The following is a 17,127-nucleotide window of genomic DNA, read 5'->3' on the forward strand; positions in this document are numbered from 1 at the left end:
CCCCCCCCCCAGTCTCCAGCCCCTCCTATCTTTAAGGACACCATCCAAGTTGCCTCCCCTCAGTCCTCACATCTACCAATCACTCTTCATCAATTTCCCTGTCAATGGAGGCTCTCGCTTAACCCAGGACCGCCCAGAGGTTTCTGGCTTTTGCACATGTCTGTTGAAGGTCATATTTTTCAAATGATTAAATCTTTACTTCTTTGTTACAGCCCTTTCTAAATCCTGTTAACTTGAGTATGGTAGAGATTGGAATAATTAAATTTTGATCTAGGCTGCAGCCCTTACTCAATCCTATTAGGACTGAATAGGGTGGAGATTTATTCCAAGTATCTCCATTGTATCAATTCTAAAATCAATCAAGACTCAAAGAAATTCCTGTTCTATGCTTAAGCATAGGTCAAAGTCCTTTCCATTGTTCAGCAAAGGGTCTCTGTCCTAAAGTAATCTTAAGAAGGGAAGAGAAAGAACCTCCCATGCCAATGGGGTTCCCATTCCAATAGACTATCAGTAAGAAATTTTCCAAGTATGAAATATCCCAATGGTGAAATTTCCAACATTTATAAGTCTAAGGAATTTTGAGGTTTACAATCCCCCCTGATGATCATTGGGAGACCAGTCTCCCCATTGATCATTTAACATAATCATTTTGTAGTTCTAAATTCACTTCTAACTAAAGATATACACAATATTCAATTTTCTAGGAGAAATTAGAATAGTGAGAGAGGAAATAGAAAAGAAAAGAAAGCAAAACCAATGTTTGCTAGGCGCATTGACAGAAAGCCAAATTAGGGGCAGTCCCTTTTGGCATAAATGTTACAATAAATGTTCAATCAAAAGTTCAGTCCAATCAATCACATCCAAGGTTCATTCTTGATCTTCTTGATGAAGTGTAGGTTTTTGGCATCTTTCTGCAACAGTTCATTCTCTGGATATAAAAGTTTCAAGCTTCTTTCTTGAAGATCTTTTCTCGAACAAAATCAAAATCTTTGAAAATTTTTTATAACAGTAAAATCTTAAACAAAAGTCTTGGATTTTTATAAAAATACAATCTCAAACAAAAAAATTCAAAAATTCTTAGATTTTAAATTAAAATACAATCCCCCCTGAAGTAAGTATTTAAAAAGACATATCAAGTTTAGCTCAGAATGCAATGTTCAGTTATGGGGGTATATGTGTCAATTATCAAAAGAATAGAAAAATAATCAAAAACATAAGAAAAATTCAAAATAGGCCTTGTATAGGTCCAGTTTAAAGTAATTTCTATCCCACAAGTATGTAGGACAGAATACAGTAATATTTCACTTAGCCATTTGTAGCCAAGACTACAGGAAGTTGCCATAATATAAGAAGGAAAGAATTAGAATTCTATTTTGATGGGGAAATGTCATTCCCTTGTCTGATTTTTTTCCTTCAGAGATATAGGGAGCCAGCATGATAGTCAAGCTTTGTACTTGTTTGAGTACTTCAAAAGGAGTGTAGATACAAGGAAGTCCTACGACTTAAACATAAGTTAAGCGTCGCAACCTTGAGTCTCACTTTAATATTTCTTGTGTGCTCTATTGGCACTATTCAGGTTTAGTCTGTGCTCCTTGTTTTTATCCCTTTTCCTGGAATCAGACACAAACATTAATCACAGTCCTATAATATTTTATCAATAAATGGCAGGTTCCCATAGTTTAAAGCTTTTAGGCACTTATTGATATTATAGCAAGAGTATATATATTAACTTGTATTACTGCAGGGAAAAATAATATTAGTATTAATTATGTGTACCTTCAGTACAAAAAATGAGAAAAAAATCAAATATTCTGATAAAAAATAAAAGAAAAGAAATAAGAAAAAATAAGAAAAAAATCAGTAATTCAATATATTCTTGAAAAAAAAAAACAGCATCCATTTGTCTATGGATTATTATCTCCAATTCATATGATAAGATAGAGTCACAATTCATATGATAAGATAGAGTTAATCAGTCTCAGCAGAAGATGCTTTCTTCACATGTGAGCAGTGAATCCAAGAGTCTCTTTCTCCAATCTTTATAGATGTTGGAGTAGTTAATAATATTTGGAATGGTCCTTCCCAGGAAGGTTCAGTTGCTCCAGTTCGCTTGAAATTCTTGATATAAACTTTATCTCCTGGGTTCAGGTCATGCAGAGAAAAGTCTAATGGTCCAGCTTGTACTGCAGCTCCGGATTCATGAAGTTCACATAGTTTGTGCTGTAACTCCTGTATATAGGAAGCAATAGTAATATCTCCCCCTAATAGCGATGTATAAGCCGGGGAGAAAGGCTTAGCCTGTATAGGCGGATGTCCAAAAAGCATCTCAAATGGTGAAATATGTAAGTCTCCTCTAGGCCTGCTTCTAAGATAAAATAGGGCCAGAGGGAGAATTTCAGGCCATTTTAAATGGGTCTCAGTGCATAATTTGCCAATCATAGTCTTAAGTTCTTTATTCATCTTTCCTACTATTTGGAGAGGAGAAAAAAAAAACTGAAAAAGGTTAATTAATATCAACAAAATCAATACAATCTAAGAAGAATCATCTTTATTATACTAGGAAGTTCCCTGGGCACCCTCCTGAAGGGCACCTCTCTGAGGGTCATTAGCACCTCGAGTATTTTTTGGACGAGCGCCATTTCTCATATATTGTTGAGTATTATCATTAAAATTTTCTTCAATTTGAGCATTGTCATTAAGTTCCCAATTCCTATTTCTATAATTCTGGTTTCTAAAGTTCTTATTTCTATATTCATTATAGTTATTTCCATAGTCATTATTATAATTTCTAAAATTCTGGTTTCTATAACCATTATCATAATTTCTATAGTTATTATTTCTAAAACCATTATTAAACTGTGTATTCCTTCCAAACATCTTAAGAAAGGTTCTACATTCCATCATTTTGTGGCCCTTCTTCTCACAGAAGTGTCAAGTAATGGATTGATAATTGGATTTCTGGAGAGGGGCAATTGTCGTTGGTTCATTATCATGCCCACTTTCTAATTTAGTTATCCTATCTATTACACATCTCATTTTTTTCTTCTTTTCCTCCATGTCATCATTATTCTCTTTCTCCTTTTCTTCGTTTCCCTTAAAAACATATATAGCTGTTTTTCGCAATTCTTCAAGGTCCATATCTGACCATCTTGGGCATTGTGTTTTAAAATAATTTTTAATTACTTTGCAAGAATTGTTTACAAAGATTCTTCTAACTTGTCTTAAACTATTCTCTTTATTTAAGTCCCAATCTAAGTATCTGTCCCCAAACTCGATAATTCTGTCCATAAATCTGGAGGGTGTTTCGTTTTCCTTTTGCTTAATTTTTTCCAGTTCCATCCACTTATCTGTACTGTCCGCACATTCCTTCATGGCCGTGAGGATGGCCTCTCTACAACGGTATAGTTGTAGATAGTCCTCAGGATTATTATAGTCCCATTCGGGATCCTGAGATGGCCAATGTGCTGCATTACACCCCCGGGTTTTGTTGACATGAGCAATTATTTTATTTTTTTCACGTTCACTTAAAAAAGCCTGTAGTAAGCCCTCAACGTCCTTGTAAGACGGATTATACTGAAAAAATATGTCTCCCATCTTTTTTGTTACTAGAAAAGGATCTTGTTCATATGTGGGGATATTTCGTGTAAATTCATTTATTTCTTGGGGAGTAAACGGTATCCTATGTCTTAAAGTCACCACATCCCCATTTCGTCCTATTTCAGGTACTTCTCTTAGAGGAAACAGGCCTCTAGTTGAATTTTGCACCTGTGGGTCAGTTTGACAAGGACAGGTTTCTCTAGGAGGACAAGATCTCCCTTGCATTGGAATTTGGTTTTCTGTAGGAGAAGGAACATGAGAAGGTGGGATTGCAGGGGAAGGGTTTTGGGGATTAAATTCAGACAAGATTTGCACTACACGAGAGAAGCAGTCTGTTAACTGGGCTATAGGGAAGGTGTTTTCCATCTCTATTTCAGGGAAGGAAATTTCCTCATTCAAAGGTTCAGAAACAGGTCTGTTTCTGGTAGAGTGGGTGTTTGTCCATTGATCCTGTAAGAAACATTTTAGATCTTCTAATTGGGCTTGCATTTTATCCTCAATTTTTCCTATTTTATCTTCCATATCTCCCATTTTATCCTCAATATTTCCTATTTTATTCTCAATATTTCCTATTTTATCCTCAAGTTTTTCTATTTTATTCTCAATATTTCCTATTTTATCCTCAATTTTTTCTATTGTATCCTCAATTTTTTCTATTTTATCCTCAATTTTTTCTATTTTATCCTCAATATTCTCTATTTTATTCTCAATATTTTCTATTTTATCCTCATTTTTTTCTATTTTATCCTCAACATTTTCTATTTTATCCTCAATATTTTCTATTTTATCCTCATTTTGTTTTATTTTATCCTCATTTTGTTTTATTTTATCCTCATTTTGTTTTATTTTATCCTCATTTTGTTTTATTTTATCCTCAATATTTTTTATTTTTTCATCTCTAAATATAGTATTGAGGAGTACAAAAATGACAGTACCTATTAATATAAAAATTTGGAGGTATCCTTCATTCCTCAATGCCCCTACTTCTTCAGCTGCCATATAATTGTCAAAGAATGTAGTACTCATTTTTATATGTATATTTTGTAATTTCACAAAACACGTGGGGAGCAGGGCAAAGCAACAAACTTTCCACAGGGTTTTTTTTTTTCTAATCCAGGAAGTTGTTCCTTAAGGGAAAGGATATTTAGAAACAGTTCCTCCAGCCAGGACTTTAGAGTCCTGTTGCTGAGATTTAAAACAGCTGTTTTCTGTCTATCAGAGTCACACAGCTGGGAAGTATCTGAGGTCCGATTTGAACCCAGGACCTTCTGTCTCTAGGCCTGGCTCTCAATCCGCTGAGCTACCCAGCTGTCCCTTAAGATTAAAGGGAAGAAAAAGAAAAAAACTGCTGATTCCAATTTAACTTAAGGAGAAAAGAGAAAAAGTTTTTTATACTCACGTGTTCTAGCAGCTGTGTCTTTAAGCCAAGTTTTTTGTTAAAAAAAAAGGACTAAGTGGTGAAACAGTATAGTAAAAAGGCAAGGAAAAAGTTTTATTGAGAGGATTCTTTAGACTCCCGTGTGGTCAGCCACAATGTTACAAGGGAATCACTTTAAAAGACTGATATATATTAATTTAAGGTCGCCAAGGAATCAGCTATGTAATTCCTAAATGAAAAACTCAAGTCAGCCGTCAGCCTTTTTTGGAGTTTAATTACAATAGGAGCAAGAAAGGAATTAGAGATATATATAGAGAGAGAAAGGGGAGAGAAGGGAATAGGGCTTAAATACCCCTTCTGTTTAGGCTGGGCCAAAAGGCCCAAGCCCTTAGATAGCTGGGGCAAAGAAAAGAGATCAGTCCCTATTACTCACATGTCCAAAATGGAGAAACAGTCTCAGAGGCCCCCACCTTCAGCTTCCTTCAGAGCAAGCTTCCTCCGAGCCCAGGAACCACACCGCTCAAAACTCAACCCCCCCCCCCAGTCTCCAGCCCCTCCTATCTTTAAGGACACCATCCAAGTTGCCTCCCCTCAGTCCTCACATCTACCAATCACTCTTCATCAATTTCCCTGTCAATGGAGGCTCTCGCTTAACCCAGGACCGCCCAGAGGTTTCTGGCTTTTGCACATGTCTGTTGAAGGTCATATTTTTCAAATGATTAAATCTTTACTTCTTTGTTACAGCCCTTTCTAAATCCTGTTAACTTGAGTATGGTAGAGATTGGAATAATTAAATTTTGATCTAGGCTGCAGCCCTTACTCAATCCTATTAGGACTGAATAGGGTGGAGATTTATTCCAAGTATCTCCATTGTATCAATTCTAAAATCAATCAAGACTCAAAGAAATTCCTGTTCTATGCTTAAGCATAGGTCACAGTCCTTTCCATTGTTCAGCAAAGGGTCTCTGTCCTAAAGTAATCTTAAGAAGGGAAGAGAAAGAACCTCCCATGCCAATGGGGTTCCCATTCCAATAGACTATCAGTAAGAAATTTTCCAAGTATGAAATATCCCAATGGTGAAATTTCCAACATTTATAAGTCTAAGGAATTTTGAGGTTTACAGCCTCCAGGACAAAGTGGAATTGGAGCTGAGTCTTGAAGGAAGGTAGTGAAACCAAGAGTAGGAGGCAAGGAAGGAGAGCTTCCAGGCATAGCCAGTGAAAAGACAGGAGCATCCTGTGTGAAGAATAACCAAAAAAAAACTGTTGTTAAATCATAGATTACATGGAGCAGACAAAAAAAATAGGAAGGAATAATGTTGTGGAGGGTTTTAAATACAGAGGATTTCCTATTTGATCCGAGAGGTAACAGGGAACCATTGGAATTTATTAGACTAAGATCATGAAAAGTCAGTCTTGTTCTTCAGCAAGAACCCGAATGGAGGATAAATTGGAGTGGAGTGAGACTTTACACAGGAAGACCCACCAGCAGATTATATCCAAAGTCCAGAAAGGAAGTGATGAGGGCCCACACCAGAGTGGTGGCAGTGTCAGGAGAAGTAAGAAACTTCTATTGTGTGTGTTTTTTAAACATTATCTTCTCTCTTAGAGTTAATATTGTGTATTGGTTCCTAGGCAAAAGATGAGTAAGGGCTAGGCAAAGGGGTTAAGTGACTTGCCCAGGGTCACACAGCTAGGAAGTCTGAGGACATATTTGAACCCAGGACCTCTTATCTCTAGGCCTGGCTTCCTATCCATCGAGTTATGGAGCAGCTCCCATTTCTATTATGTTTTGATTAACATCCAATGGAGATGGGGAGGGACAAAACCAAACTGGTTCTATGAAAATATCCTTTTTCTCCATTAATGGCATGCTCATTCAACTTTTATCTTTATGTTATTTTATGATTATATTATATTATTTTGTTCTCATGGTTTAACAACAATAAATACATACCACACATACACAAATCCTTGCAAACCTTCTTTGATTAGATAATTTCAATGTTCTTCTTTTATCATAGCAAAACCAAGGATGATTTTATAACTATTTTGTATATAACTCTTACATGAAGTGAAATTACTATCAAGAAATTGATCCTAGATAGTTTTCCTTTTACATCAAAGATCTTGTTTAAATGAACTTCTTGCTCAATAAAATGAACAAAAAACAACTTCTTTGAGAGATGGGAAGTTCAGAGGATAATGTGCTCTCCATATATATATGTATTTTATGTATGTATGTATGTATGTATGTATATAAAAGACAGTCTACTTTGAGACAACTAGGTGGTGCAGTAGATAGAGTGGACTTGGATTCAGGAAGACCTGATTTCAAATCTGGCCTCAGCTATTAGCTGTGTGACCCTGAGCAAGCCACTTTACTCTGTTTACCTCCGTTTCCTTATCTGTAAAATTAGCTGGAGAAGAAACTGGAAAACCACTTCAGTATCTTTGCAAAGAAGACCCCAAAAGGGGTCATAAAGAGTCAAACATGTATGAAATGATTGAATAACAACAAGCCTTACACTCTGAAATCACATAGCAAGGCCATACAACACTGGATTCTGCCTTGAAGTGAAATTATTATTATTTTTCCCATCATTAAACATTTATTAAACTCCTAGGATGTGCCTGTTATAGTCTAAGAACTGGACAAGGGACATGTTTTCCCTTGAAAGCAGCCCTCTGTAAAAGTTTTTCTTAAAGTGAAATTATTAAGATTTCCTTTAATTCTTAAATTGTGTTGCAGAATAAATACCCCAAAGCAGACCAAAATTGGATCCAGGTGAAAGGTATTGCTAAGTCTTCCTTTTGATTGATGAAAACAGACCATAAAGCTAAGCATAGTAAAAACAACCAAATGGGCTTTTTATATTGGGAATTAAGGTAATTAATATGCAGCATTTATGGTTTGTGTTTTTACTAGTGATCTACAATAACTCACCTTGGAGGTCACGAACCCCCCTGATAGGAGTACCAATCCTGAGTATCCTGATTTGCTTGGCGATCTGGTTTGTAATCAAGGAAAAGAAAAAGTAAGTTACAATAGTAATTGATGGGAATAAAAGTTGGAGATAAAACTTGGGGCTAGCATCACCTATGAGCAAACCTGCCTTTAGTGGCCTCAGAAAACCATCAGACATCTACCTGGCCTACTTCCTAATGTCTAAAACTTGGGCCTTGGAGAACTATACATTGTAGTAAAAAACAAAAAACAACTCAGTGAGGAATGATATGACTGGGGTTCAAGACTCTGTCTGGTTGGGTTTATGGGATTGCCAAGGTCTCTTTCATTTCTAAAGACACCTAGACTAAAATGCAGTGCAGACTCCTGAGAGAAGTATGATCTGAAGCTATTCTACATCACGAGGGTCAAAGGTGCAACATGGCTGGGATCTGGAAAATCTGGGTAAAATTTTCTGTCCCTGTTTTGTACCAGAGAAGATGTCTAATTTTTTTTAATTTTATGAAGTATTTAGAGTAAAAGAAATTATGCATATTTATGATTATAATGGATAAAATATGTTGATATCATATAATATTAAACATATATTTTATGAATTTCTAAACTTTGTCCAAGTTGTCTACTGGCCTTTGCATGTCTGCAACTTCCACAAACCCTCCAAAATTTCCCATTTAATTACTTATACAAACTTGTGATACACCAAAACCACGATAGAGAGAGTCGTGATGTAGAAGGGACACCTATATGTATTGCTTATGTACAAATGTATTTCAAATCTTTTTTTTTTTCCAAGGAGTAGTTAGTGGTGTAGTAGAGAGAGAACCAGGCTTGGGGTCAGGAAGACCCGAGTTAAAATTCAGCCTAAGACACTTCCTAGCTATGGGTCCCTGGGAAAGGCACTTAACCCTGCCTGCCTCGGTGTCCTCTACTGTAAAATGGGGATGATAATAATAGCATTTACTTCCCAGAGTTGTTGTATGGATTAAATGAGATAATGTTAGCACAGTGCTCAGCACATAGTAGGTACTTGATACATGCATATTCCACCCCCTGCCCCTCTCCTTCAGGTGCAGGTTTTGATAAGAAAAGAGCAGGCAGGGGTAATTGGGCACCTGTAATGAGGGGTCCAAAAGGATTATATAAAAAAGGTAATTACTGGTTGTTCTATTCTAAGCCATATTTCAAAGTTTTTTCTAGGAACTGGCCAAAAACAAACATATTTTTTTTTAATTAATCTAATTGGCAGGTGAGGAAAATGTTTGATTTAGAAGAGATATGATTTGGGCAGTTATGTAGCTCAGTGGATTGAGAGTCAGGCCTAGAGATGGGAAATCCTGGGTTCCAATCTGGCCTCAGACACTTCCCAGCTGTGTGACCCTGGGCAAGTCACTTGACCCCCATTGCCTAGCCCTTACCACTCTTCTGCCTTGGAACCAATACACAGTATTGACTCCAAGATGGAAGGTAAGGGTTTAAAAATATATATATGATTTCAAAATTACATTGTAAAGGGAATATGATAATGCCACTACTAATGTAATATCACACTGTGCTAATCATTATCAGATGTATTTAAGGCATAGTACTGGAGCCATCCACTTTTGCAAATGGTACCTCCAGAATACTAAGTACTCCACGGGGCCACATCCCTTTAAAGTCACCCCTGTTCAGAAGCTCTCCTGCCTCCAATAATTACTTTTTCCTAATTAACAGAAAGAAACAATTGGTTCAGAGCAAAGGCTTTCAATGATGTGGCACAGTAGGAAAACCAGAAAAAGGAACATTTTTTCCCCACACTCTTGGGTTACCTTTCCGTAAGAATACACACATGATCAAGGAGAAGAGAGAGAACCACACATGGGAGGGAATGGATGCAGCCAGAGCACACCTATGGAATGGCCCCCAATGTCACCAATGCTGCATGAGTACCAATGACTTCTGCTCTTACTGGTCCTTCAACCCTTTGGGGATGATGGCTTTGCTGGGCAAATTCACAGAGACATAAGGGAATAAGCATTTGTAAAGTACCTACTGTGTGCTAGGCACTATACAAATGCTATCTTAATTGTCCTCACTATGTTCCTGTAAATTAAGTTGCTAATACAGTTGAGGAAATTATTGCAGAGAAAAGTTGTGATTTGTCCAGGGTCACACAACTTGTAAGTGTCTGAATTAAGATCTGAACTCAGGTCTTGCCCAGCCCTCTATCCTCTGTGCCATCTGGGGGCTTCTTGTACTACCTGGCTGCCTCTAATCTCTGCAGGGATTTTTTATGCTCGTATCTGATAGCCTTCTAGGATTTTTAGGATGAATAGTATCTGTTGGGTTGTGTTCCCTGATACCAGCTGCTGAGCATTGCTTCTTTCGTACCACCTGCTTCTGCTCTGGTAAGTTGGGGTGGGAGAAACACTAGAAAACCTGGACTTGATAAGGGCAGGCTGATCTATCTTTACTCATCATCACCAGACCTAGCTCCAAAAGCCAGGCAGTATCCCCAAGCCAAGACTACCTTTTTTCTGAGTGTTGGAATGGTGCTTCATATATACTTTTTTGAATTCTCTTTGGGAGGCTCTATAATACATTGGAAAGAGTACCTATGGAGTGAGAGGACTATGGTTCAAATCCTCCCTCTCATTTATTACGTGTCCGACTGTGAACAAGAAGAGGAATAAGTGATTTGCCTAATTTAATCTATCAAGTTAGTCCATGGCAATTACATGCAACAACAAATCTCTGCATTTCTGTATTTTTTATGCATCTGCCATCTTTTCTTTCTGCACCTCCTTGGGCCTCAGTTTCTTCATCTGTAAAGTGAGGGGACCTCTGAGGATGTGCTCCCATACATCTGAACCATATAATGCCATTGAGGAGAAGAATTTGGACTTCATGAAGGCCAAAGCATATACTTCACGAGGCCACAAAATTACTACATCTGATAGAAAAAAATAACAATGTATGTAAAGTGGAAGAAAATAGTCACTTTCTTACTGTTTTATCTCTAACTATCTTTAGGAAAGAGAATATAGACACAGTTGACAACTCTGGAAGAGAGAAGATCATGACCCAGATCCGAAGAAAGGGAACGTTCCCAAACATAAAGAGGTAATTGGCCATCATACGATCTGCATTATCATGTAGACTATCAGATGTACTATCATGTTTAATCTTAATTTGTATTATAAATGCTCACAGATATAAGGTATAAATTCTTTTCTACTATTTGATTTTAAGAGTAGAAAAAACCACAGGAAATAAGCAATTCGTCTAAACTAACATAGCTAATTATTGCATGGTGATTAAATGCAACAAAAATCTCTGAATTGCCATATTTTAAAATATTTGTCAGTACTTTCTTCTATTCCAAGATTGTTCATATGACATATGTAACTAGACTGTCAGAATATCTAATCATGCAAAATTTAAGCAACTAATTATGAGTGTTTGAGAATAGGTATTTGAGTTTGGTTTTTAAAATCAACATCCCTCTAGATTATTCTGACAAAGATTCATTTGTAAATTAATTGACATCTATCTGAGGTTATGATACCTGGCTGTGTGACCCGGGGCAAGTCCCTTAACCTGCATTGCCTAGCCCTTACCACTCTTCTGCCTTGATATACACAGTATTGACCCTAAAACGGAAGGTAACGGTTTTAAAAAAAAGGACCAAAAAGTGATAATCTCCTATACTCTTCCCTGGTTAGACCCCACTTGGTAAATTGTGATCTATTTGGGGTCCCATTTAGGAAGGATTTTCTGCAAATACTCTTATCCCTCATCTCTCCTCCTAGCTTCCTGGGTTTCCATCAAGTCTCAGCGAGGAAGCCTTTCCCGGTCCTCCTTATTCTTACTGCCTTTCCTCTGAAACTTTCCCCAACAATATATTTTGTTCGTACAGTATATATTGCTATGGTTAAATATATATATATATAGAGAGAGAGTCATAACTATACATACATACATACATAGATATATGTGTTTCTATATATTGTCCCTATTGGGACAGCTGCCAAATTCATGTCCATAAAATATGGACCAGGTACCTGGGAGTGTTTGAAAAAGTGTCAAAAATCAATCAAGTCTGCTCCTAAGGTAAAATGGCCAAAATAGAGTCTAATTCAACCTTATTGCAAGCTCAGCACTTACCTAGGTTTTTTGTTGTTGTTTGTTTGTTTGTTTGGTTTGGTTTGGTGTGTATGTTTTTGTATGTGTAGGTATATGTGAGTGAAGCAGTATTTCTACTAGAAGTTAGAGCAAGGACAGTGTGAAGATGGGATTAACTCTCTCCTGCCTATTTTTAGATTTAATCACCAGAAGCTTATACACCCCACTTACACTTGAGTGGGGGAGGTCTGTGACCCACGTGTGCGAAAGTGGGTGACGAATCAGAAACCACTGACTGCTCCCTGGGCAGTCCTAAGCAAAATTATAGACTATAATTTGTCTATGTAAAAGTAGAGGAAGGCACAGGAAGTGACACAAAGAAGAGTCTTTAAAAGGAGATACAACTTCCTGTGAGGCAGTTCTTCCTTCTTCAGAGTTTTGAGTTCAAGTTGGAGTCTGGTGAAAAATCTGCTTACTGGACCTGAGACCTTGGACTTGGTGAGACTGTTCTTAAATCTCTCCTTTTGAACTGCCATGTGGATGATTGAAAAAGACTGACTTCTTTCCTGGATTTTCTGAATGGACTAGCCTCAGGAGAGACCTCCCCTATGGAGAGAGGCTTTGTGACTGAAGCCCTTGCTTTATTCATCTCCTGGCCCTTGGCTCAAGGCTGAAACCCCTCTAGCTAAGGAGAAATTAGCACTGCCTGGGTTGTGAGCTAGGGGCCAGAGCAAAATATTTAGTTTGTTAGGTTAGATATCTTACCCTATTCTCCCTCTGATTTTCTTATTTTCATTCTTTCTATATTTTATAAATAAATCACCATAAAATCATTTGGAATTAAGCAATTAATTCCTGGTGAGCATACTCTTAAATAATTTAGTTTAACCTTTTAATTTTAACCCCTTACATTGTGACTGACCACATAGGTCGTGACAAGTACCCTCAATCTCCCTAAATTTTTCTTGACTTTTCCTTAACTTTGTAAAAATCTCAAGTCAATCTCTTCTATAATGCACAGCTGCAAGAAAAAAGGAGTTCATTTTTTTTCTTTCTCTTTCTCCTTAAATAAAAAACAGCTGAAAATTACCTCATCATAGGTAAGCTGGCTGTTTTTCCTTACCAGCAGCAAATGGGCTGCTTTGTTCCTTAGAAAAAAACTAGCACTGAGGGTCACACCTGGGAGAAAGTTTACACTCCCTGGGGGAGGGGGAGGGGGAAGCAGCCCTGCTCTTCTCCAACAGAATTCTGTCTCTCAGCCAAAAAAAAAAAAATAAAAATCTCTGAAAAACTGGAGAAAATTCATGAGCATGGCTCAGTTGCTTTTTATTAGGGAGAGTGATTGTTAAGCTGAAATTAACAAAGTTTTAGCTTTTTTTTTTTTTGCTCCTGTAAATCTACTTTCCTTTTTTCCAAGCCCCATGTGTCTCTAGAATTAACTTAAGTGAGAAGTAAAACCTGGGGAGATCAGTAAGGAAAAGCAGTGCTAAAGTAACAAAGAAACTGGTCCTTTTTACACTAAGAGGCTTTTAGAGCCAAATAAGCTTAAAAAATAATTTATAAAGACTCTTTTTGCTCCAGGCCAAACCAGAAAAATGGTGTTTTTGCCCACAGAGGGAAGTACATGGTTCTAGGCTGCTGCCTCCTATTGCCCCTCCTATACTTAGCCTCTGGAAAGGTTCTGCTCTCCACTCAAAACTTAATTAGATCAAGATACCTTTACATCCTTATAGGGCCTCAACCTTACCATTAATTTTTAACTCTAGCCAGCAGCACAATCTACTGACAAAAATCAGAATTACAAGCAATTTAATAATTAAATTTAAACCTTAAAAAAAAACACAAACATTCAAAATTATTTTTGATAGCATTTCCCAAGCTGGAACAACATTGTTTTTTGGGGTATTTAAATTGGTTCATGATCCAAAGAATATATCATAGTGGATTATGTGGCACTGTTCCTCTTTATGATTATGGTAGCAGGATGTGGAGCTTTTTATCTCCTCCATTTTATCTCCATTGTAAAGGAAACTTTACAATGACTGTGTTAATTACCATTCCAAAATGAATTAGTTCTCTGGCAAGTCCTGGCACAAGTATATGTACTATTCATGGCTGTATTGCAGACTCTAACCCAAGTGAGGAAAGTTTACAGATTCATGATTCCCCTTAAGGCAGAGAAGGTTATGGCCATTGACAACAATTTAGACAAAATGATTAAGGCAGTATTTGAACAACTCATTAAGGAAAAGGGTTTAGATCTAGTTATGGGCAAGAACAATGTGCAAACTGAGAATACACCTCAGGAAACTGAAGGTAGCAGTGAAAATGAGAACCAGGCTGCTAGTACCCCTGAGAAAATATGTCCATTGAAGGAAGTCACCAAGCTAACAACTAATGCTGGTGTTATTCACTCAAAGGCCCATAGACAATTCACTCCTCAGTGTCAACATGGAATTTAGGACCCCAAACTTGTGGCCTAGTGGGATTTGATGAACCCCAATTTTCAGGACTAGCTTGGAGATTGGAGACCCCAAAGCTTATACTTGTTCCCTGTTCCCATAGGAATCTACACTGAAGGGAATCCCAGGTTAGCAGTTTCAGACTGAGTGGGAGACCCTCAGGGGATTGACAATCCTAGTTGGGTGATATAAGCATATGCTAAGGACCCTCTTTGTTTTAGGTTGTCTCCCCTATTGTATTAGAACCTTTCCCAGGAAGATCCAAACCAGAGCAGAAAACATCCTTTAGTATCCATTGTAAGCAGCCCCTTCTCTTACACCCTAGCCTCTAGCTATGATTCCTTTCCCAAGCTTGACTGTATCCTGTCAGTGTAGTTTGAACACTCCCAGTTTCCTTGTAGCTATAGTGATGTCAATCATCTTTCCCTGCCCCTGGATTCCCCAAATGGTATATAGGTTCCCCAAATTCCTTTGTTCCCTGGATTCCATCCTGAGTTAGTGGCACTCCCAGGGGTCAGTGACCAGGGCGTCCAGACTCTGTGCAGTCTTAGGGAGTAGCTCTGTTGTCGTGGCCTATTAGCACTGAGACCTTTAGCGCTGAACCTCTTTAGACCTTGATTAAAGAGAGATTTTGACTATTTAATAGTTCTGTGTTTTTTCTAGTTGACATAATGGAGGTTCCACCAAGATCGGAAGTCCCGGCTGCCTGAGCCCTCCTGCTAACAAGGACCCCAAGACTTGAGGTACCTCACACAACCCGTTTGGGGTTGGGTCAGGAGTCCGGTTAGCAAGGGCCAGGTAAGTGGCTCCCGGAGGTAGTGTTATGGGCACAGAAGGATATCCTTTTGGGGTTCAGGAAGGATGCCTTTTGCAAGCATGCAATGACTCCAAACTTAGCTTTAAAACAAAAAGAGATTTATTAATTTAGAAAGTAATGTTGAGAGTGGCCAAGAGGATAGCAAGGTAGAACAGCAAGATGGGGAGCAGTTCCCTGGGAGGACAGCTTGAAAGGAAAGGCTGTTCCCCCAGATGACATCAGTTCTGGGGATTTTATACATTCTTCACAACAGTGGGATGATCATGCTGGGGTCTGCCTGGGGACATAAAGATTCCTTAGTTTTAGGGGAGAAACAGATGTCCCATAGGATCAAGGTGTGGTCTGAAGGTGCATCTTTCTGACCATCTAGAGAATGATCAAAGGAAGATAGCCATCTCAGGACCCTAGGTGGGGTCATTGGGTGTTTTTAGTCTCAGAGTCAGAAATAAACAAGGGAGTTCCCTTGACAATAGTTCGCCTGGGTTTCTGGGGTACAGTGCCCATGTCATCTCCCCACTATCCTAATATGTAAGGGAAAACGGGACAGCGATCTGTCTTCTGTAACTTCTTCAGAGCTGAGGATGGGCATAGAGATGTCCCTGCCTAACATCAGGAGTGAGAGGAATTGACTGTAGGATGTGTCCAGAGTGTCAGGCTGGGATGCTTATGGTGGCATCTGGCATCTGGGTGACTCCCATGAGTGCTTTTACCCTAGAAGCAACTAGAGAGATGACAAGGTTACAAATACAATATCTATATATCAAGATATCCCCAGTTATCAGGATGATAGGGATAAATGGGGCAAGGAGGACATATAGCCAGGATTTCCAGGAGGATGAGCCAGGAAACAACTTTCTCTGTGGACACCTCATGTAACTCTTGGGCTTGTATTTCCACTTTGTAGGAATTATTGATATACCAAAAAGGACAAAGAATGTAAGGAAAGAGATAATCATGGCTAGAGCAAGAGAGATTTAGGAGCTACTTATTCCAAAGTGTCCTTAGGTTGGGTCTTTCTATGGAAGAGGAATTTGAGATCTTCCAGTGGCTCCTGTATCCCCTTCACCACCTATTTCTAGAGGGATAAAGGGTTTAATAAGAGAGACATGAGTCCATGTATTTTGCCCCTCTAATTTTACCGCTGTAGGAGTGGACAAAATAACCCTATGGGGGCCCTCCCATCGGGGTGTTAGGTGGTTTGATCCACTCCATGTCTTCAGATATACCAAGTCTCCTGTCTGGGCTAGGTGGAGAGATTCCTTTGTATCCTCTGTGGAGGGTTTGGGGAGGATCTGATTAGCGTATTCTCTCAGAACCTGGTGGGTTGGGTCCAGTTGTCTAGAGAACTGAACAAGGCTTTGTATTTCTGTGTCTAAAAGAACATCAGAGGTTAGAGAAGGTCTCCCACAAAGTAATTCAAATGGGCTCAACCCTAGCTTTGCCCGGGTAGCAATTCTGATTCTGGTTAGGGCAATGGGGAGAGCTTGGACCCAATCAATTTTAGCCTCCTCACAGAGTTTGGTGAGGGCTCTTTTTAGGGTCTGATTCATACGTTCTGTTTTCCCTGAAGATTGGGGATGCCAGGCTGAGTGTAAATGGTAAGTGATGCCCAAAGCCTTAGAGACCATCTGAGTGATCTGTGAAATGAAAGCAGGGCCATTGTCACTCTGAAGGGTTTTTGGAAGGCCAAACCTGGGGATGATTTCATTGAGTGACATCTTGCGCTTTCTCTGATCTGGAGGGAAATGCTTCAGGCCAGCCTGTGAAGGTGTCTCCAAAGACTAAAAGGATCTTGTACCTCT

The 17,127-nt window shown here is 38.5% G+C and overlaps 1 protein-coding gene across 2 annotated transcripts in view; it reads left to right on the top strand.

The window, feature by feature from the left end:
• LOC103096269 (OX-2 membrane glycoprotein-like) overlaps nucleotides 1-17,127 on the top strand; it is a 51,644-nt gene that overhangs the window by 20,821 nt on the left and 13,696 nt on the right. For both annotated transcript variants that reach the window (XM_007493666.3, XM_056793457.1), the window contains exons 4-5: nucleotides 7,904-8,012; nucleotides 10,955-11,044. In XM_007493666.3, the coding sequence (XP_007493728.3) occupies nucleotides 7,904-8,012; nucleotides 10,955-11,044 (199 nt within the window). The remainder of the gene's footprint in view (nucleotides 1-7,903; nucleotides 8,013-10,954; nucleotides 11,045-17,127) is intronic.

This window comes from Monodelphis domestica, chromosome 4 (assembly GCF_027887165.1).
Source record: "Monodelphis domestica isolate mMonDom1 chromosome 4, mMonDom1.pri, whole genome shotgun sequence".
Classification (NCBI taxonomy): Eukaryota; Metazoa; Chordata; class Mammalia; order Didelphimorphia; family Didelphidae; genus Monodelphis; species Monodelphis domestica.